Here is a 23,195-nt window from a genome sequence, read left to right on the forward strand (position 1 = left end):
CCATCCAGCCTGCACTCCTCTATTAACACCATCCTCACTGCTGACTGGGATGCAATTCCAGTCATTGCACTGTGAAGACAGTTTGGATCCTAGCAAAGAAACCCATCCTATTCAGCATGGGCTTAAATTCAAAAGATTTAAAGACACACTTCAAGTCAAGTACGAGCTGTGTGCTGTACAAAACCACAGCAGATTTAAGCACGTGCTTTGACACAGCTCTGAACGATGTTCAGAACTCAAATTCTCACATGGAAATATATCATCATCCATAAAACCAGGGGTCTGCTGAGCTGAGAGCTTCACAGTGGGATTTGAGAGTCTGCAGGTATCAATGCAATGCTCATGAAGGACACGGTGCACATCCTGCCCCAAACCCTGCCAGACACCCTGGGAATTTGCTAACCTGACAGCCAGAAGTCCCGTGGCTCAGCCACTGCCTTACCTTGCAGCATGGCAGCAGTGGTATAGTAGTTAAAGGGGACCTTCTTCACCAGATAGACATCTGTGTCCAGGGAGCAGAGCTTGTCCCCCACCAGCACAGACTTCCCAGTGCCAGCAGTGCCCACCAGCATCACCGGGCGCTGCCGCTCCAGGAGTCTGTCCAGGAAGAACCGCACACGGACCGTCTCGGTGGTGGGTACCAGGCAAGCCTGAGAAGGGCATAAAGAGCAGGTAAGAGTCCTCACCCTGTCCCCAACCCCACAGTCCATCTTCTGGGGAGAAGTAAAATTGGGAGAGGCAGGAATGAGTGAGCTTCTACATTGCCCTAGGAAAGGAGAGAGAGGCTGCTGCCAACCGTTCCACTTATCTGTCTGTACAGATGAAACCTTGACAGGCAGCAGCTGGGAGCAGCATCCAGATCTCCCCATATACACATTTTGCTAAACCAGTAACACTTTGTACACGTCACCTGCTCACTGTGGCACTTTAAAAGAAAAGAAAAGCGTAGCTGGCAAATGCAATCCATTTCCTGCCGAAACTCACTTTTCATCCAAATCATAAAAACATCTCTATTTTCAGCCAGGCATGGGTTGAGGACATGGTGTCTCGAGGGATTTGCCACTTCACTGTGTCACATCTTGCAGGCTGAACTTCTTTGTTAAATGCACCACTCCCCCTCACCATGCACCTCCTGTCCTGCACCCTGGGCACCTCATCTCCTGGGTCACAGGAGGGTCTGTCCCTCATGTACAACACTTGTATTTGGAAGATGGATGGAGGCTGCATATTAATCAAAGTACAGTAAACAGAAAATGGGTAATTCAGTTGTGCCTCCCAAAAAGTGCCATCCACATAATGAAGTGCTTGACCTTTAATGAGACATCATTGAAATGCCCATGTACAGGCACTGAAATGCACATGTTTTTCTCAGACAAAAAGCATGGAAGGATCACGTACCTGTAATGGAATTTCTGGATCAAATTCAAACTGGGGAATAAGTTTAGACCAAGGCTCAAACTTCTTTGTTTCTGGATCAATGTAAAAGTCAAAGACTGTGCCCTGAGAGGGGAACTTGACAGTCTTGAATTCTGCCACCCACCACTTGCTGAACTCCACTCTGTAGTCCACAAGCTGCACAACAAAAAGTGGAGAAAATAAGTTCATCTAGAGAAATTCATTAGTGGTGGAGAATTTTATCTATCCCAGTCCACCAGAGTGGGATTGGTCCTTAAAATATATTCCACAGCATAATGATCTTATCCTTCTTCCTATTATTAAACCTAATTTTTCATTTTCTTCATTTCTTCTCATCATTCCTATTTATTCACCTAAATAATTCATCCTCTGTGTTGATGACTCTTGGTGTGTCTGAGATTAGATAGATGGATCAATATGAAAAAGAGATATACGTGACTAGGGCTGAACAGACTGCTTGATTGATGCTGGGTGCCTACTTCTTCCAACAGACAAGGACACAACATCACTCTACATCTGTGGTCATGTCTAGTCAAAGCATGCATACTAAAGCCTTTCCTCATAAATCACAATGCTTTATTAATACTTTGTTGTATTCTGGCCTCTTTTCAAGCAACAATGTTTTGGAGAAGCAGGATTGCAAACCCCACCATGCCACAGCACCAAAAAGGGACTCAGGACAGGGATCACCCCCTATGCTGGGCACTGGGGAGGTTGCACCTCCAAGCCTGGTGTCAGTTCTGGGCCCCTCAGGACCAGAAGGACATTGAGGGGCTGGAGTGTGTCCAGAGAAGGGAATGGGAGCTGGGGGAAGGGTCTGGAGCACAAGTCTGCCCAGGAGCAGCTGAGGGAGCTGGGGGTGTTGATCCTGGAGCAGAGGAGGCTGAGGGGAGACCTTGTGGCTCTCTGCAACCCCTGAGAGGAGGTTCGGAGCCAGGGGAGATTGGGCTCTCCTCCCAAGGAACAAGCAATAAATAAGAGGTAATGGGCTCGAGTTGTTACAAGAGGAGGTTTATAAATTGGAGATTGGCAACAATTTCTTCCCCAAAAGGTTGTCAGGCCCTGGCCCAGGCTGCCCAGGGCAGGGGTACAGTTCCCATTCCTGGAGGGTTTCAGAGTTGTGGAGATGTGGTGCTGAGGGACATGGGGCAATGGTGGCTCTCTCTGAATGTCCTTTCAATGCAGAAAATGAGGCCTACAGCCCTTCTGCTCAGGGGAGAAGTGGGTGAAGGAAGGAGGTTAAAAGCACTGTTAAAGATGCCTGTGAAATACTGAATAGCATTATTAGTTTGCTAGTTTTAAGAGCACAGTTTTGGTCCTGAGGCATCTGTGGCTCTGTCCTTCCCAATGGATATGCTTTCTGGGCTGAAAGCCCAGGTGGGATCACCACATTGCCCATAGACTGCTAAACCTTCACCAGCAAAACCTCAGCCTGAAGCTGAACTTGAACTGAGTGTCCTTCGTGAAGTCTCCTGATCCATCAATAGACCAGAGCATCAGAAAACCACATATTAGTACCCCGTGATTTGTGGTCTCATGCTATTTCTGAGAGGTAGAATAACTTAATTCTCCATTCTCCTGTTGCTGTAACTCCTCCAGTGTCAGCAGCAGAGTCCCTGCAGCGAGCAGGATGTGCAGCACCACTAAAGCTTTCTCCCAGGGGTGCCTGGAGCTCCAGCAGGATGTGCTGCCTGCCCTCCCTAACCCAGCGGTTAAGTGGAGCTGCTCCAGCCCCAGCTCTACTGCCAGAATGGTGTCAAACTCAAACTGCTTCCTTAATGCAAACCTCATATGGATTTCCACTCATTTCAGAGCCTGGAAATGGCAAATCTATCATCTGTGTTTATACAGAGGCCTCACTACCCACTAACACCTCAGAGCATTGGGAAGCCTTCCAGGCTGTTTCTGACATTTTGGCAGCAAAAGGTCAGCACGAAGGGCACCTTCAGTGGAGAGCAATAAACAGATTTGATATTGGATCATTTTTCATCAGGCTTCCCTCGCTCAGACTGCTGTACCCCCTTGCTCTCTGCTCTGATGTTTTCAGAGCACCCCGGGCAGCAACGAATCTCCAGCCCCAAAACCCATCCTCCCTCACACCCTTCAGCCCCAAAACCCAACCTCCCTGAGGGATGCAGGGACCAGGGCTCCTCCTGCCACCCCCAAGCAGCCCAGCAGGAGACTGCTGAGACCAGGAAAGGGACTGCCAGGACCTGCCTGACTGCCACTATCTGCCAGGAACCACCCTCCAGCCAACTTTCTGGAGGAGCTGTAAGCTCTTAGCTATAGACAGCACCTTGTACGGCTGCAATCAAAACAAGCAAAGCCTCCCCAGACTTATTGTAGGGTTTTTTAAGTCATCCTACACTGACAATACTAAATCCAAGCTGGCAGATAGCAAATGGTGGGTTAATTCCTCCACATGGACCAGGCAAGCTGGTCCCACATGTCATCCAGTGGCCTTGAGGCATGATGGCACTGAGTGAGAAGGGAGCTGAGCTGGACCTGGGTGGTTCATCACTTCCTGAAGCATTAGCACAAAGCAAATGTGAAAAGACTGGCAGATGTTGTTGGTCTGGCACTGAGACACATGAAAAACATAGCAAAGAGATCCTAGCGAGCACCGGAGCAGCGCTCGAACAGCAGTGCCTCCACTAAAGCAGGTGGGGGATCTCTGGTGTGGGATTCTGGTGTCAGGTCCATGGAGAGACTGCCCACATACTCCAGACAACACAGAGCTGACACAAGCCCACTATGACCAGATATGGATCTCTGAGCCTTGACAGCAGTGTCCTGCCACGGGGCAGACCCACACAAGCAGAATGACATGCTTTAGACCTGAGGATAAGTTATCCTCTGACCAAGAGATGTAACAACCACGGAGGACTGGGCAGAACCAGAGCACAGCTTCAGCATGTGCCCAATCTGTCTCCACCACCTGCTCTGCACACCTCAGTTTCCTTCCTGCCACTTACTGAAAACCCAAGTTACTCAAAATTGGGCTTTCAGGTGCCACACATGATCTTGGACCCCTCTACCAGGGGGTCCTCACGTTTCTCCTGCCTACCTCTGAACCAGAGGTAAAAACCAGATTAAAAATCTCCATCTTGTACAGACAGCAATCTGGATATATCTGGGCTAACAGAGGCGTCCTGCAAGCATGGGCATGAGACCATGGAAGGGAGTTAAAGGTGGCCTCAATGTTGGCAGTGCTGGCAGCAGGGCTCTGCCACACAGTCTGCTGGCTTCTTGTCCATTATTACTGTTCACAGTTGGAAGCTGTAAAACAGCAGCAGCTTTTCCAGTTACTCACAAAATCAGGGAGCTATGCAGAGCTGAGACACATGGCCAGAAAATGGGGCGAATGGGGCACTGAGGGGAAAAGAAATGTCCATTTCTCCTCTCCTGTGCACAAGACACCAGGGAGAGACAGAGAACAGGGGGTTCTGAGGAAGTAGCACGAAACTGCTCCCCCAGCCAAGTCTGGAGAAGATCCTACTCTAGATCCCTGCTCACATGCTACAGGTCCCAAAAAGCAGCTGTGCTTCAGCTCGGCTGGAAATGTCTGCTTTAAGGGCCTGAACTGAAAAGGACTGAAAACATGCAGTATCAAATGGTGACCTTAAGAAAACTCAGTCTTATAATATAATACTAACACCATGCAAGAGATCAGACCCACCCTGTCCAATGTGGGCTGATGGGATCCAGACACTGACAGCTGCAGCTCATCCTAGCTGAGGCACTGCAGGAAGCAGCATGGAAGCAGTGCCCTGTCTGCCTCTGCCTCTCAGATACAAGGCACACTTTGAATGTCAGAGGCACCACTAGTGATCCACAACCTGGTTAAATCCTTCTGGCCCAAGAAAATCTCAGTCTCTAGACTGTGTCCTCCAGTACTGCAGTCTTGTTTGTGGATATCCATCCACCAGCAGCTTGACTGAGGCCAGCAGCTCATGGCAAGAGACCACCCAAAGCTGTATGGAAGGGAGTTCAAGCTGAATGCCTACAACCATCAACTTCTAACTCATCAGCATCCCCCCAGCAAAGAGGATTTCAAACAACAGAGCCCCTGTCTACTTCTGTTTAAGTGGAAGAATGTAATTCCCAAAGCCCACCCTGCCCTGCTGATCACTCCTCTTTCTCACCCACTTCTATCAGAAACTAAGAACACCCAGTTCTTGACACCTGCCTATGTTTGATAAAAGCCAGTGGTGACAAAGCATCAGCTGGTTTCTGTCACATGGCACATCCTCTGCCTGTGCATTCAGAAACATGTCTGCATAAGCAAACATCCCTCCACTTTTATCACTTGACCACTCAGCAATTCTTCTGTGGTGTTACACCCTGGATAACCAGGCCTTTTGCAAAAAAAATTGTTGCACTCAGGTTTCCAGGTTATTATCACCTATTTGGGAGCCCTATGCAAACAGCATTACTGATACAGGACTGTGTTTGAGAAATTATAAGAACAAAAAAAAAAAAAAAAAAAAAGCAAGGAAAAAAAAAGCTTGCCGTAAATTTGCTGAAGGGTCATCTTCCTTCTACCTGGTCTTGAAACATTGATCCACCCAAAGGCCCATACAGCAGCAAAGACAAAGTAAAGTTCATAAAGCTCCTTGGGACAGTCAGGAGGTGTGTTCTCCTCTGTCAGAAGGCACTCAAGGAGGTAGCACAACATCTGAACCATACTCTGCTCAGGAATGGGAATAATCTTCTTAAATCTAAGGGATGAAATGAAAAGCATAGGAATGCAACTGGGTCCAACAACACAGTTCCTCACCTCCCAGGAAAAGAAGCCTAGAGATGCTTTTTCAGAATATTAGCATTTCCCTTACAGCAGTGTGTGTTTTATTCCCAGCACAGCAATAAGTGGGAACACCCATTCTCTCCCTCGGACCTGCTGGCATGGCACATACACAAGTAATAACAGTAATCAGAAGTTTCAAGCATTTTAAAACTTTGATCCTCTTGAAAGAAGTAAAATGGAAGACTTGCTAAAGGCAATGATTTCCTGTGAACACGATGAGTTCAAAAGCGGTCAAATAGAGGAGTAATAAAATAAACCCTTTCATCTTGCCATTTTACATTCATTTAAGCTACACTTACAGAATCTCAAACTAATATTGTAGCAGCACTGAAATCCTCCATAAAGTAATTATAGTTATTTGAAAGCTTGGTTCTACAATTTCTGAATTAAGTAAGCTACCAAAACACTCAGGTCAGGGTTGCCTGCAGCTAATCCCGTGGATTTCATGGTCTGACACAATGTTCAGCAAACAGAGTCCCACAGCCCCTGCTGCCAACAGCTATAATCAGCTTGGTCCCTCAAGGAGCAGCTCCCTAGGAAGATGCCTAATTCCTACTTCCAAAGACCACAGCTTTCACCAGTACAGCCCCTTCTGACATACCCCCAGTCCGTCAAACAACTCCTGGCTCTACAGTACACTTTTTGGTTTTTTAATTTCATTTTATTTTAAGTGAAGTTGCAACTCCAGGGAGCAATGAGAGGATGGAAGAAACTCCCTTACTCAAGTTTATTGGCACTCTATTTGGGCCAATAAGTATAAGACAGTTGTCTCCCATAATGATAAGCAAGAATTACAGTTTTTCTGTTAAAGTTAGTTTTAAAGCTAACTCCAAGAAGCACCTGCACACTTCCAAATACTTAGGTTCTTCATGTTCATTAGATCAGTGTCCAACCATGAAACATACTCAGGCTAGACACCCACACACACTCACTTCATTTTGTTCAAATGCATCAGGAAAGATATTCAAGAGAGAAAGGCTAATAGAGTGATCCCAGCCTCTCCCCAGAACACCAATTCCTTCTCATCACTAAGAGATAGGGAAAGAAAGGATAAGAGGAAAGGAAAGGGAAAGGGAAAGGGAAAGGGAAAGGGAAGGGAAAGGGAAAGGGAAAGGAAGGGAAAGGGAAAGGGAAGGAAAGGGAAAGGGAAAGGGAAAGGGAAAGGGAAAGGGAAAGGGAAAGGGAAAGGGAAAGGGAAAGGGAAAGGGAAAGGGAAAGGGAAAGGGAAAGGGAAAGGGAAAGGGAAAGGAAAGGGGAAAGGAAAGGGAAAGGAAAGGGAAAGGAAAAGGAAAAGGAAAAGGAAAAGGAAAAGGAAAAGGAAAAGGAAAAGGAAAAGGAAAAGGAAAAGGAAAAGGAAAAGGAAAAGGAAAAGGAAAAGGAAAAGGAAAAGGAAAAGGAAAAGGAAAAGGAAAAGGAAAAGGAAAAGGAAAAGGAAAAGGAAAAGGAAAAGGAAAAGGAAAAGGAAAAGGAAAAGGAAAAGGAAAAGGAGGAGCTGTTGTCTCCACCTTCCACATTGCATATTGAAAACTTTCCTTCAGAACTTCAGAACTGAAAAATAACTTGTGGAGCCGACTCAGGTCCAATCCAACACATCAGGAGACTGAATAACGTTGTCTTTAGGATCTCCTAGATTTACTTTCCAGAAAAGATCCAGAGAATGGATACAAGAAATACAGGAACAAATAAATCAAAACCAGATGAAAAACAGATCTGACCAGCACAGATAGTGTGTGTCAGCTCCCCCACCTCACCCTGTTGTTTCTCTGAGCTTAAACCAATGTTGCTCAAAGTTTTCAGGGTCCAGGAGGGTTATGTGCAGCACAGCCCCATCATGGCCCAGCTGGTCTGGAAAGCAGCGAGTGCTCCTCTGCACCCAGCAGCAGAGATACAATCACTCTTCATTGATTGTACCTTGTTCTGAGGGTGTCCAGGCAAATGGGCAGGTACTTGTCAAACAAAATGGTCAGGTTGGCTCTTTCCGACTGGATCTCTCGCCTGTCAATCCAGCTGCTCACTGGGGGATTCCAGCCCAGATCTGATGGATTGATGTACAGGATCCCTTAAGGCCCATGACAAGAGAGAACATATGGTAAGCACACAGCAGACACCCTAACTTTCCTCCAGTAGAACTTCTCAGTTACTTTCGCAAAATCAAAATCCTGCCTAATATGCCTGGGTGCCTTCTCACCTACCCTCCTCCTCCTGCCCTACTGCAGGGTAGAAACATTAAGAGTGAAGGGATTTACTGAATTAAACCACGACAACTTTCATCCCCCTGCCCCAAATTCAGACCATGGTCTTGCCTAACTCATGCTTTGGACCCCATTTGTAAAACTAGGGAACACCTTCATTCCCTTCTTCCATGCCTCATGCACCTCTCCAGAAGATCAGGAGCTCTTGGGACAGGGATTGTCAACCTCCTCATCAAGTCTATACAGGATTCTGCACATCAGGAGTGCTGAACCCCTGACTATCCATCTCCCATCAGAGAGCTCTGGGTAAATCTTCAAGATCACCATAGCTCCACATCTGGATTTGGGGATCAGGTTCCTCAGTTTGTCTCTGTGTTTCAGGAACCTACCCTACCCACCAAAAGTGCATCCCAGGTTGGATACTTTCCAAAGGAACCACATTGGCCAACAGAAGCCTGGCTAATGGCACTAGATCCTACTTGCTCCATGCAAAATCCCAGTGTGAAGCTCAGGCCAGGACTCACCTGCTCTGGACACAGTTGCTGGGGTGGCTGTGTGCAGGTGGCTGATCTCAAACACCAGCCGCATGGTTGGGTTCAGAGGGATTCTCTCGTTGCTTGCCAGGGTCAGCACCTGTGTGTGCCAGACAGACAGACAGACTAAGGACTCCCTTGGAAACAGGACTGAAAAGCATTCAGCACTTTGCACTAAAAAACCTGGCTATGGTCAGCCCAGTTCCTCGAAGCAAAGCAGCTGATTTCCAGCAGGTAGTAGAATAATCCCTCACCCTTCTGTGACCCAGAATGAACAGCAGTCATTCAGGGTGGGGGAAAAACTGCAAGATTGTGACCCCACTCTATTTTTAAAGGGCCTGGAGTTATGATCAGGGTATCTATGGTTATTCATGAGTGTAACTCTCCAAGAAAGGGAAATTCTAATGAGAACATGCTTTGAGCTATTTCTTTCATGCACCATTTTCTCTGCTTTATTCTAGGAGGTGTTAGTTCAGCATGTGCATTTCTCCTAGGCTGAACCACGCCATGCAGTCCAAGCATACCTGCTTCTCCAGCATATATTCATTACCTTATTGTCATCCATCACAGTATTAAGAGACTCAATCCACATTGGATCAATATCTCCATCTAATACTATCCACTTGGGACCATCATGCGTGATGGTGGCCAGCTCTCGCATGATCGATGAAAACAGTCCTGGGAAGGAGACAAATATGTTGATGTATACTGAAGCTGACACTTGCTTTAACATTTTTCTTCAGCAGCTTTCTAAAAATTATCCTAATTAATGCTTTCCTCTTAAGCATTCAAAACTCTATGCATCTGCATATAAATATTACTATACCATGATATGGGGCTAGTCCGCTTTGAAGTAAAAAACATTATCAGCAACCCCCACTGCAAATGACTGCAGACCTACACACAAGCTTCATTCCCACTTAGAATAATGAGAAATAAGAAAAGTGAAGAGAAGATACTCAGAGGCAAAAGAAGGCATGAATTACCCAACACAGACAAAACTATCTGAATACGCCTTGGAAATTCTTATAGATGTTTTTTTGGGCTCAAAGTATATCAGGGAAATCAAGATGCATTAAACACTGGGTCATGGCTTTAGTGAGATTGAGGGGAGAACAAGCATAGAATGACATTGAATGACAGAACAAAATGTCAGTAAAATCAAGGAGACAGAGAGGATATAGTGTCTCGAGGGGAGTAAATAATGAATGTTAAGAAGACCAAGAAGGCTGGGAATAGAACAGCAGTACTGCAGAGCAAATGAAAACTCCACAAAACTATTGCTCTTCCCTACACGGGAGAAAATACCTAGGGAGATGCTGGTCTTCATGAAAAAACATTAGGCAAACATTTAAAAAAGCCTCTCTTCTGGTGAATTGTGACAAGCACACTTTTTTTTTTTTTTTTTTCCTCCAGGACAAGCTATTTCTATGGCTGAAGACAAAGCAGATGTACAAGTGCAGAAATGCTCACCTGAAACAAGTTTCTGGTTCTGAGACTTGGTCAAAAAAAAAACACTTCACTGACTCTGCCATGACTCAGTTCCTCACATATTGGACACATGTTTTTGGAAATGGCTCCAGCATCATTAGGATCAGGAATTGGCTACAGCCTCAGAGCACCAACACTTCCCCCATGCACACCACGACGGAGTGAAAAGTTCCTCTCTCCTAACCTTGGGCGTCCACATCACAGAATGTTCTTGGGATTTAAAGAAGAGGTGGTTCTACAAAGAACACTTTTAGGATTCCCTTGTGGGACCTTTTGCCACCTAACATACAGAACCTTTTCAACTCCTGCTAATGAAAGCAGTGGAGGGATGAAAATGGGAGAAGGAAAAGAGGGGTCTGATCCATAAGGGAACATATGTGGTGGTGAAGATCGACTTGTTGCTCTTTGACAATAAAAGCAAAATTTTTAGGAATGAGTAATGCAGAAAATGTCTGCAACTGTCCTGAAAGCTCCTTTGAAAAGCTTCAGGCTAGAAGCCAACTGGACAGCCCCTATGAAGGGTCCCTCCTGCTATCCTTGATCTGCAGCCACTGCTGCAGCCACTCTGCAGAGTCCAGGCTGTATCTCCCACCTCTTTATGTCTCTTTGATTTAGGATCCCTGATTACAATTAAAAATAAATTAACCCTGCCACTGGAGCAAAGCAGGGGTCAGGAGGGAGCCAGAGGAGGTGGGCAGCAGCTCAGCTCCTGACAGGCTTCTGACCAAGAGTGATTTATGGCAACATCTTCCCTTGCCTCCCCCACACCTCCCAAACCAGCCACACATGTATGTCAAAGCTGCCTTTACCTATTAGTCACAACCCAACATTCTCACTCCAGATTTCTGTCATCTTTCAGCAAGTTTTAAATGCTCATTTTCCTCAGGAGTAATCAGGATCAGCAGACTGGCAAGTGCTGGTGTGCTGATTGGCCAGCAATATTCAGTGGAAAATCACCATCTGAAGGCTGCTGTGTCTGTGCTACCACCAATGGACACTTGGGGATGGCACATCATCTCTTCTATCACCAGTCCAGCCAACCCTGAAAAACTGCCTGGTCCATTTAGGAACTGGTTAGTGTTGGTATTAGTGGACACAATAATTATTCTTAGGGCGATTGAATAAAGTAGGCTTATGGCATACCTGCAGTTTGAGGATCAAAAACCTAACACATCCCATGTATCCTTTCAACAACAAGCTGTCATGTGACTGTGAGCAGCAGAGTAGAGCCTTGGCTTTCAGACCTGCATACAAAGAACTACTCATCCTGCTGCTGCTCCTCAGCAAGTTCATGAAAAATGTTCTTCTTTATCTACAGACTGAGGCATGAGAAGACATTTACCATCTTTCCATTCTCTTGTTGCTGGGTTAATGATGCCAAAGAGCTCATCATTGGTGACTGCCTTAGGGTTGAGGTCTGCCCAGACAGGACGTCGCTTCATTATCTGGTAAGTCTTGTTCAGGGATCTCATCACCTGAGACTTGCCTGTGCCTGCATTGCCCACCACAAAGACAGAGTGCCGGACCATCAGCAGCTCCTCCAGCTGCACCACCTGAGAAAAACACTCAGATTTTAGACAAAGATGCCAGACTGAAGTTCAGATCTACAAAACAGTTCCCATTGGGCCTCTTTTTCAGAGAGATGTAACCCAGAGACACAAATAGATTTGACACTGAGTTTGATCTATCCACTCTAATCATGATGGGTGAATCCTCAGACAAACCTCCAGCACTATTTACATCTGACAGCCATCAGGTGATGGGACCAAACTTTCATGAGCCTACAGACCCTTTGTAAACTCAGACTGAGCCAGTGCTGGCTTTAGCAGTGGGTGCAGCTGCATCTGACCCAGCATAGTAGACCGTCTGCCTGCAACAGGAATATTGTGCAGAACACTCTTTGTAGAAGCAAAGATGGCTGAGAAAACAATCAATCTGATGATAGACAAAAATGTAGGTACAGAAGATCACTTGGTCGTACTTTGAGCACAAAGTTGTCCTCAGCCTGCAGCTGGAGGTCCAGCACAGCCTGCCTCACAAACAATTCAAAATTCAGGTCACGCTTCCGAGGTACATCCAGTGCAGGAAAGAGATCTCCAATCAGCCCCATGAACACAGGTACATCATCTGTCACAATCTTGGGGATGTTGAAGTCACGAAGGGAGCGCATCAGAACCTGGTCCTCAGGTCGCTCTGGGTCATCCCGCTTGAGGGAGCCGGCAACAACCAGCACAGACTTGATAGCACGCAAGCCCCAGTCGTAATGATCCTACATGAGAAGAAGAAAAAAAGAGGGATGAGCTTATGCTTAGACAGTACATCACCACACAGGGCAAAGAGCCAGCACCTCAACACTGCCAGACATTTCAGCAGTGGAAATACATTCAAATCTATTCTTGGCCAGAGACCTTCACCAGCCTGAGTTACCTGATATCCACCTCTGAGTGAGATTCCATCAGGGACAGTATTAAAGAGTCAAACAGTTCAGCTGTTCTCACCATCACATGGGCTCACAGTTGGCAGTAAGACAACAGTACAGGTTGCACTCCAGAGACCTAAGCAATTTGTTTCACCTATATCATAAAGCAGACTCCTGGACCCGCAGGAACTGCCAAGGTGAACAACTTGTTAGCCTACTGTAAGCTCAAAATACCCAAGTTTCTCCATCCTGCCCATCACAAGATTTCTAGCATGTTTGATCTCAGAGGCAGTCCACAAAGCAGAGCCCAGTAAAGATATTGCTGAAAAAGGACAACAAAAAAGCATGAGGGGAACTCTCAAACCAATAAAAATCTCTTTATATTTCTACTCTGTTAACATCGCCCAGAGCCCAGCTTGACAGCTGACTGGTTTGTGTGGGAGACCACAGCTTCCACCAAGATCTCCAAGACACAGCACAGTCTCTGTGACAAGGCATGTCCCATCCAGCACCATGCTGGCACAGCCAGAATCAGGTTTTTCATCTAGAGTGCTGATTCATCTCTTCTCTGGATCCAGATTTGATCTATGCAAATGATAATGAAGAAAAACACAATTTGCTTTGCACTGACAGTAATCCTACTTGGTCAACACCCAAAAAATCCTGGACCAGTTAAGCTCAACTCAGAGAGTGACACACATCATAAAGCTGTGGCAGGCAGGAGAATCAATAGGAACTAAGAGATTGGAAAGCAAAAGGTCATTGAATATTACCCTAAACATGGTATCACTGAAAGATCTCTCCCAGTAATGCAGTTGGTTAAGTGCTTTTGTCCGTATAGATCCTTCAGTAAAGCACCCTGAGAATTTCATTGTTCTGATTACCACAAAACAACTTCTCCCAGCAGCTAACAAAAACACAGCTGTTAAATAAAAGCATGAAGCTTTAGCCATAGAGCTAAGGGGCTGAGAGCGGTATTTCTGCTGATTTTGGAGATCAAGGGGCTTCAGTTGTACCCCCAGCCATGGGCTCACCTGCTTGGACAGGAGCTCTTTGCAGAGCTGGTACAGAGTAATGAACTTCCTTGCTAACGCCCGGGCTTCGATGAATCCTTCAGCCACCAACATAATTTCACAGATCAGCTCAAAGTCTGGCACAACCATTGCACATGGCCTAAAAAGACAGGTGAGAAAAGATTGCAGAACAAGTATTTCTTGTCTACAGGTCTTAGGGGCAGTGGATTTGCAGCTTTGTCTTCCAGCCAAGTCACCCTCTGCCCTTCCCCTCACAAGGGACAGAGCTCCTTTGCCCTGCCCATGCATCCCAGGCCCAGGCTTGCTGTGCAAGGCAGAAACTATCTGTGAATCCCCAGTGCAAGTGAATTCCCTAAGGAAATTAAGTCAATCCTGCACGTTCCAAAAGACAATTTCTTCCAATCTTACAATACAGATCCCAAACCCTGACCTTGCCTCACCTGAAGAGAGCTTTTAAATTCTCGGGCAGCTCAGTTCGCCCTGCATAGCCAGGGTTCATGGTGATGAAAATGCCTACTGAGGGTACTAAGTTAATGTCTTCCCCAAGGAAATTGAAAGATTTCTTCTTCTCCCTTATTGCATCTTGCACACTCTTCACCTGGAAACCAAGACAGTCCATAGTACTCGTGTTCTGTTATGAAAAACACTTCAGATAACAGTGCTGCCTTCCTTAAACTTGGCCCTGTGATGAATGGGGATTATTACTGGCTTGGTTTGATTTTTTTCACCATCCATATAAAGCTTTGAACACCATTTGGAGTAAATCTGTATTGCAATATCAATCTCCCACCACAATCAATCTCTGACCAAGCAGAAAGGAGCTGAAGAGATCAGCAGTCAAAGTGCAAAGGAATCCCAAGAATCTGCACATTTGTTCTTTAAGACAAAGACAGATGTGGGTCAGGAAGAGCAACTCAGGAGCACGAAACACCCCCAACGCTGCCTGCATCTCACTTTGGCTTCTGACATCACCTGTGGAACACTTCTCAAAACCACCACCAAATGCTTCATCATCTCTTTGAACTTCCCAAGCTAGCAGGAGGTCAGGTGCATGAGATGACACAGGGCTGTCCAGGCATCCACAGCACAGCCCCCAGGCCCCCAAGACTGACACAATACAGGCCCCAGCTTCCCTTGGCCTATCTTCATTTCTCTCCACACACTGTTGGTCTTTCTGACACCCCAAAACCCTCCTGGGCCTGCTCTGTTCCTTGGCTTGGCCCAGAAAAGGAGCAGTATTGCCTAATAAACTTGGCCTCATCTCAGCTGCAAACTGATCACTTGATATTGCTTTTAAAGATTTGGGGATATCAGATGCTTAACTTAAAGCCAAAACCACAAGACAGAAGCTACAAAACCTCCCCTGACACCTTCACTCACTAATACTATATTATTTTTTATATTTGCTTGAATGCAGCTTTGTTCCTCTCACTCCTCCCCCCTGTGAGCAAGTTTATTAAAGTGAGATCACCTCCCTGCAAACAGCACCTCAGCAAGGGAGAAACCTCTCTGTATTCACTACTCTAACCTTAATGCTGTTTGCCATCCTAAAGTTAAGCAATTAATCGAATTTTTCTCTGTAAGGAACCATATCGACATCAGCTGCATGACTAAGACAGCCAATTAAACATCACCATGGTTACAGCCCTAATAGCAGCCAGGAGACAGGGTGATGGAATGACAGCCCTGCTGCTTTCCTCAGATGCTGTACTCCCGCCAGGAGCGAGGGAACCATTAGCAGTTGAGTCATATCTGGGCTTCTTTTGTTCAGCTTCCCTTTTTATTTTAAGATCCTCAAAGACTTTTTTCAATGTCAGCTTTAAACTAGAACCTGATGGAAGAGAAACTGAGAGGGAGCGAAACATAAACTCCTGTACCAGCCTGGGGCTTCTTTGGGACATCATGTAAGGGACTAATTATGAGTGAAAGAGAAATGAGAAGAGGGAGGAGTTCATGGAGGGGTTCAGAACAATGTCTTTGACCAAAACGTTTACAAAAGTGTAAAAACTTCTGAGCTCTACATCTTTCTGCAATACCGAGCCCAAAAGGCACTCAGCACCTGTGTCAGGCACTGGGATCCTAAAACCTGCAATCAACTGACACTTGGGTCTAGAAGAACTTAAGACACTTGGGAACCTCAGTTTTCAGCACTGAAGCCCCCCCAGGACTCAATAGTTTCAGTTCTGCCCATGTCAGAAGTGTCTCAGTCAGAAGAACACAGCTGAGCATCCACCCTCTGCTTCAACTCCCCTGGCATCTGGATTTACCTGGAATTTGCATAGGACACCAAGATTTAGGATCTGGAGAACATCCAGATGCAGCTCTCCTTTGAAGCAAGGGCCAGAGGAGGTAGCAGGACCTGCTCTCATCTGCTGCCCTCTGGTTATACCTGGCCTGCCCCAGATTTCTGAGGGGCTTCAGCCCCCAGCACCAGGTGCCCCTTCACTGGGCTTGCATGACCCTGGCACAGAATGCCATTCCTCCTGCAGAACTGTCCCTGGGATGAAATAACTCCAGATTTCCACATGGGCCAGTGAGAGGAAGGGAAGGAGGAGGTGAAGTGTGAAGTGCCAGATGAGGCACAAGCACAGAACGGGATTCCCTAGCACAGCAGACTGGGCAGTCTCCTTTCCAGCCCCTCTCCAAGGAATGCTGCTGTGCTTCACACAAGCCTCACTAATGCCACACACTGAACAGTGACACTGCAGAGGAGATGAGAAACCTTTTTTGATATCCTAGGCAAGCACATAAGCCAGGACTGCAGATCTGCTGCAGGTTCCAGTTGCTGAGTGTCACCCGATAGATGCTGGAGATGGGAGCTCCAGGCTGCACCTGGGGGGGTCCCTAAAGCCTCCCAGGAGCTGTGACAATCAGCTGGGAATGTCCTTCAGAGGGATTCTGCAGAGCTCTCACTACAGACCTTGGAATTAAATCTACAGCCATATGAGAAGGGAAGGAAGGGGACTGCACAGTCTTGGTGACAGAGAAGTGTTAAGAAAGTGAATCTGGAATGTCTCCCTGCTTGCTGAATGTAACACACAATCCTGTGCTTGCCTAAGTCCAGCAGACCATGGATCTGCCCCAAACAGCTCCCTTCTCCTCCATGAAAACTATTCCCTATACGGCAGGCTGAGTGGCCATAAGTCAAGGCAGATAACTCCTCAAAATGATGCATTACAATTATCTCCCAGCACATTAACAGCACGAGTGCCTTCCTCAAGAGGAACGTGCACAAAGCCATGGTGTGCACTGATCTGGGAAAGGATGCTACAAAAAATTGCCTCAAAAAAAATGCTGCAGCTAGGGTGAGAAGTGACATAAGATTTGCACCATATCACTGCTACGTTTTGTCAGTGCTGTTATATTCATGTGATTAATCTTGGGATCCAATCCCTCACCTGCCTACATGCAGAACTGAAACAAGCAACATGCACTTCCCACATTGACTCATGCTCCAAAGCCTGGCTCTTCCTTTTTTGCCATCATTAGCAAGTGTTTCTCCACTTACCTGTACAGCTACCACAGAAAGGACCTCAACTGAGATCCTGTTAAATTCATCAAAACAGCCCCAGGCTCCCGTCTGGGAAAGGCCTTTGTAAATATTCCCACAAGACTGGAAAAACAAACAAACAAACGAAACAAAACAAAAAACAAAACCATGAGTGAAATCACAAATGGAATCAACTCCAGAAAAAAAATAATTATTTCCTAGCCTGTTTATTTATAGCAATTTACAGTCTATTGTGGGTATTCAGAAAAGTGCATGGAAACAGCAGGCACAACTCAATTATAATATTTATAGCTCTGCACAGTTTGCCACTTGATTTGCTAATTGCACTTTCTCAACATATCTGTGCACTGGCTCCATTTAAAGGTCACCTGTGCTGAATTACTGACAGCCCCACATCCTGGGAGAGCCCAGAAGATGAATAAAATATGATCTGAGGCTACTCAAACCACCAGACCATGCCAGACCTGCGGAGAACAAAGACTCAGCCCAATGATGCAGTGTCCCAACGTGGCTGAAGGTTCAGCATGTTGTGGCCTTGTTCTGAGGGAAGATCCTGAGAACCCCAGGGCAGGTCCCTGCCCCCAGGCAGGTCCTCTCAGCCTGTGAGCTGGCCAAGAAGAAATTACTAGGGTCAAAATATCAGCACAGCCAACTGAACAGACTATTGGAAGATTTCACATGGAACCTAACTCCAGAAGGAAAGGGAAATGGATGAGGGGATAGCATAGTTTGGGTCTCTGCCTCCTGAAGAACCTTATGAAAGCCTTGGAGGAGAAAAGGGAGGAGTAAAACAAGGTGTCAGCAGAAAGAACATAGCAGGGATTTGAGGAGAGGTGATGGATTGAAGTCATCTCAGCTGCCTGACTCCCATCCTTCAGGTTTCATCAGGCCCTGAGCACCCCCAGCCCCACGTGATGTCCTGTGGCTAAGGTGGGAATAGTACCTTGTAGTCCATCTGCTCGGAACAGTTGAACACATACACCATGATGCCCAGGGCTCTCCCCAGATCTTTCGTGGTCTCTGTCTTGCCAGTGCCTGCAGGGCCCGCGGGAGCTCCGCTCATGGTCAGGTGCAATGACTGGGTCAGGGTGATGTAACATCTTTCAGAGCAAAGGATGAAAGAAAAAAGGAAAGAGAGTGAGACTTGGGCCAGCATCTCATTGCTGGGCTGCAGAAAAACAGCACAGTCAGGAGAGCCTTTCTTCCAAAAAGCTGCACATGAGCTGGGTGCATGGCAAAGCTGAAAGTCTCCTTGGGCATTAATCACCACCTCTGCCCAGCCAGGTTTTCTCCCACAGACACTCATCTTTCACAGGAGGCTGCTCAAGTCTTCATGCATGGGTTGTTCTTCCTTTAGATCCTCAGAGCACTCACTGATATCAGGCACATCGCAGTCAGTATAAGAATTGCTCAGCTTTTCTGAAAGACTCTTGTTTCACAGTGCTTTTCAGACCAAAGGATCCTGTTCCCCATCATCCCACTCAATGCTACGACAAGCGCCAAAGCTTCTCCATCATTCTGATGATGGGCAGCAAGGAGATGCTCACATGTGTGTGTGTATACTGTTATCAATACTGCCAACAAAACCTGATAATGCATGGGGCATGGCTTAACTAACTATCATAGGTGACTAGAGCCACCCAAGATGCTTCCGGCTACTGCAATGTCATATAGGGTGGAAAAATATGACAAGGGGTCTACAAGAAATTTGCATGCTTCTTGATGGGCATCTGGAAGCCAGGTGGGACTATGCAGATCATCTCAGGTCACCCTAGGTGTCCCTATTAAGACAGCTGAATCAAATAGTAGTAGATGGCTACTTCAAGATGGGATGAAAGCTTTCTAGGCTCACCAGCTCTATGGGGAGTGGACATCTTGTGCACAGGCAGACACCTACAAGTGAGCATCTTACTCTGTGAGCTGAATCTCACCCCATGATCTGAGACAGCTATCCCAGAGGATCCCACCATCAAATGACAAACCAGGGGAGAGTTGGAGCTTTGCCACTGGGTCCCTGGGACATAGAGAAAGAACAGGAGGGTTGTGGGTGGCAAAACTAAGCCCACCATTGGTTGGCAGCTCTTCCCCTAGCAGCATGGCAAAGCCCAGCTCTGATGGTGTTTCCTGGGGACTCACCTGTCAGTCAGGGGGGTGATCACAAGCCGAGGGGTGTTGCCAAGGTATTCGTAGGAGTACAGGAATTGGGCATCACAGATGTTGGCAAAGCAGTGCTGCTCCTCATCTGACCATCTGTGCCGGAGCTGTGACAGCCAAATGAAGGCCTGGGCATTGTCAACCTGCAATGCACCCACAGGCACCATCATGGGACAGCCAGGGCTGCCAGGCACACACAGATCAGGTGCCCAAATGGTGACTGCTATGAAGAATTTTTCCCTGGCTCTTGCTGCAAAGGCAGGTGTGGTAAGGAAGGTCATACCCCTGTAATGTGGTGGGAACCATCAACTCCCCATCAGTAAGGGTAGGTACCAAATTAGTAAGCATGTTGGTGAGAGAGGAAAAAAGTGAGTACCCAAGAGAAAGAGCAGCACAAAAAAGATTCCTGAAGAGACTTAAGAAGCAGCAAGCCATGAAGAGGCTTGCAAACAGAGTAAGAGAAGGAGCAGAGGCTGGCTAGACAGGGAAGGGACCACAGAAAGCACCAGGGAAACAGGCTGGAGACAGGGGGACAAGCACAGCCACAGCCAGCACCCTCTGCACTACCAGCAGGCAGGCCCTTCACTACAAACTGGACCAAGGCACCACCAAACCCAGCTGAGCTTTGAAGCCAGAAACCCTCTTGGCTGCCTCCAGGAGGACACAGATGAGGATAAAGCCATAATCCAGCACTCTCAGGGTATCTTCCCACCCAGTGTCAGGGCTGGACACTTGTCACAGTGCCAAGGACAGGGGAGTGGTGTGGGAGAGATATGCAGGACAAGGGAGCACAAAAGGAGTCCCTGTAGTCCCAAATCAGACCAAGAAGGCTACATAAAGAAAAGCCCAAATTCTTTTTCTGACTTTCTAAAGATAAAATGGAGACTGCATCCAGCGGCCTCCCAACACAATCCCATCATCCAACACGTGCCTTGGCAAGAAGACACAGGGCCACAGTCTCACTCATGATGTCAATGTGGGAAGGACAACAAGCCCCTTGGTGCTTCATGGCCATGATACAGAACAGCACTGCAGGCTCAAGGTGGCCTTCTGCCTCCTTACTGCAAACATCATAGAAGTAAATTTAGTTGCGTATCTTTCACTGAAAAAGGGCAGTGATCTGAACAGCCTGGGGCTGGTCTGTCACTCCTGTAACCCCCCCTGCTCCAGTGCCCAACACCAGAACATGTTCAGCTGCAGCCACAAACCTTTTGTGCTACCATCTTTGCCACCACGTCCCGAGCGTGCACATCAATGGTGCAGAGGGTCATGATTTTCTGCCTGTCACCCTTGGAGAGCTGCCCAAGCAGCATGGTAACCAGGGTGTTCAGCTGGGTCACTTGTTTCTTGTGGTATTCCTTCATTGCATTCTCGTAGCCTTCCTCCACCCTGGAAAAGGCAATCCCAACCTCTGTTGTCCACCAGATCTGGGAGCAGCAAAGAGCCACCTAGGGAAAAGGACTGGCTCAGTATCAGGGAAGACACCACAGCTTCCTTAATTTCAGGGGTCTCTGACCCACATGAGAGGAAGGATAAAGTATCCATGACATGAAATTAAGCGTTTTCCATTGCAGCAGTCACAGCAGACAGGACAACAGGGATCTGCCCCGTGACATTTGTTTAAAACAAATATCAGTGGTAGACACATTTAGCAGCTACTTATTAGTAAATAAGCACCTTTCATGCTCCTAACACAACAGAGGAGGAAGAACTGGAGTCCACAAGGGGCTCTTTTCTCTCATTAGGCATAACCACCATTTTCCTGCTGCCACTCTGGCTTCACTGACCCAGGTGCAGGTTCCCCATGACCCAGGGTGCAGCAGGCACTGCCCCAGCTCTGGGCTCTGTAACCCCACCAGGAGTGTATCCTCCCTGCAGCCCCAGCCAGAGCATGGAGCTCAGCCTGGAAACTCAAACAGGAAACTGCCAGGATAAAGGACAACTCATCCTTCCTCCCTCCTGGATAGCACATTAGGGGCCAGGAATGTCCCCATCCCCAGCCAGAGGCCTTTTCTGAAAGAAGGGAAGGAGAAGCCAAGTATTGCCTTTCCCACATGTCACCCTGAGTGGAGAGGAGGTGCCATGGCAGATACCTGGGCAGGGTAGTCAAACAGCCATTGTTCCCTGGGCTTCTCCTCATAAGCCACGACAGCTTCTGTCATCTCTTTTCTCACAGTAGCCCTCATGCTGTCCAGTACACGATTCAGCCAGACCTCAACCTGGAGAAGAGATGAAATCACAGTAAAACATTTCTCTTCTAAAGCATCTTTGGTAATTAGTGAAGATGGGGAATGGGACAAGCACTGACAGTTGGACTCAGTGATCTTTTCCAACTGTAAGGGCTCTGATTCTATGAAGCATCTCAACTCCCAAGTTACACAAGCCTTAGAGCCTCCTTCAAACTGAGTGGTGGATTTAGCCAATTCTTCTACTTCAGAATCAGCATCTGTTTCCAGATACCAAGAATACAGGGCAGATTTTTCTTGAACTCCAACTACAGGAAAAAACAAAACCCCACTGATGAGTAGTTTAGTTTGGCACGTTCTACCTCCAGGACATGACAGAATCACTCATGGGACTTGGGCACAATCTGCCAGCAGGAGGAGAAAGCTGCTGCCAAACTTGGGAACACAATTCCTGCTGAATTTCAGACAAAGCCCACAGACAAAGCTCTCACTGAGAAAATACTTTACATGCAGCAAGCTCCATCACTGGGGAGCTCACAGCTGGTACTACATCCTTTAGCTTCCTATAATAGCCCATGGAGAAAGGTGCAACTACAGGGACAAATAAGCTGAGCAGCAGTGTGATTTTTAAATTTCATACTTTAACACATCCTATTAAAGAAGGGAGATCTGGAAAACAGGAAAAAAAAACTTATCAAAAGACCCCCATGCAGATGCACTGTAGAACAGCTTAGTCTGTCTTACTGAGGATATTTGTAAGAAGTTGTAACAGCAACCTTCAAAACATCTGAGAAAAACTCAGACAGTAAAACCCAGTTAAAAAAGGGCACAGCCCTCACTCTCACTGCAAAACCTATGCCCCACCTTAGTGAGGACCTATCCAGAGTGGGACCAAGGGCTATGGAGTGAGGAGGATTTAAATTACTCACCATCTCTTCCAGCCTTTCTCACATGTAACAGAACAGTGAATCTCTAGGATACAGACAACAGATGCCCACACAAGGGGCAGGAGAACAGACTCCACTGAACATATTTGATGGACAAAGTCTTTCCTCTCACCTGTCCACTGCAGTCACAGGGTTCACTGAAGCTGACATATTCCTCCTCTCTACTGTACATTCCCAGGCCAACCTTGGTTGCCTTTTGCTCAGAGTCCAACTGGAATTTAATCTTGGCCAAGTTGTCAAAGAGTTTGCAAAGATGACGTTGCACCTGAATAAGGAATTGTATAAATAGAATCACAGAATCATAGAACAATTTGGGTTGTAATGGATCTCTCAAGGTCACCCAGTCCAACCTCCTGTAGTAAGCAGATCAGGTTGCTCAGAGTCTCCTCAAGCCTCACCTTGAACATCTCCAAGGATGAGGCTTCCACCACCTCCCTGGGCAACCTCTTCCATTTTTCCACTACCCAGATGGTAAAGAACTTTTTCTTAACATCCAGTAAAAAAG

The 23,195-nt window shown here is 46.8% G+C and overlaps 1 protein-coding gene across 1 annotated transcript in view; it reads right to left on the bottom strand.

Moving 5' to 3' along the window:
• The window catches only part of DNAH9 (dynein axonemal heavy chain 9), a 170,008-nt gene that overhangs the window by 110,441 nt on the left and 36,372 nt on the right, over window positions 1-23,195 (bottom strand). The window contains 17 exon segments of the mRNA XM_030462115.1: window positions 443-650; window positions 1,399-1,572; window positions 5,962-5,985; window positions 5,987-6,137; window positions 8,135-8,282; window positions 8,940-9,048; window positions 9,499-9,626; window positions 11,782-11,992; window positions 12,421-12,708; window positions 13,893-14,031; window positions 14,333-14,490; window positions 17,401-17,505; window positions 18,347-18,503; window positions 19,540-19,700; window positions 20,766-21,005; window positions 21,651-21,776; window positions 22,803-22,955. Of these exon segments, the coding sequence (XP_030317975.1) occupies window positions 443-650; window positions 1,399-1,572; window positions 5,962-5,985; window positions 5,987-6,137; window positions 8,135-8,282; window positions 8,940-9,048; window positions 9,499-9,626; window positions 11,782-11,992; window positions 12,421-12,708; window positions 13,893-14,031; window positions 14,333-14,490; window positions 17,401-17,505; window positions 18,347-18,503; window positions 19,540-19,700; window positions 20,766-21,005; window positions 21,651-21,776; window positions 22,803-22,955 (2,680 nt within the window).

This window comes from Calypte anna, chromosome 18, assembly GCF_003957555.1.
Source record: "Calypte anna isolate BGI_N300 chromosome 18, bCalAnn1_v1.p, whole genome shotgun sequence".
Taxonomy (NCBI): domain Eukaryota; kingdom Metazoa; phylum Chordata; class Aves; order Apodiformes; family Trochilidae; genus Calypte; species Calypte anna.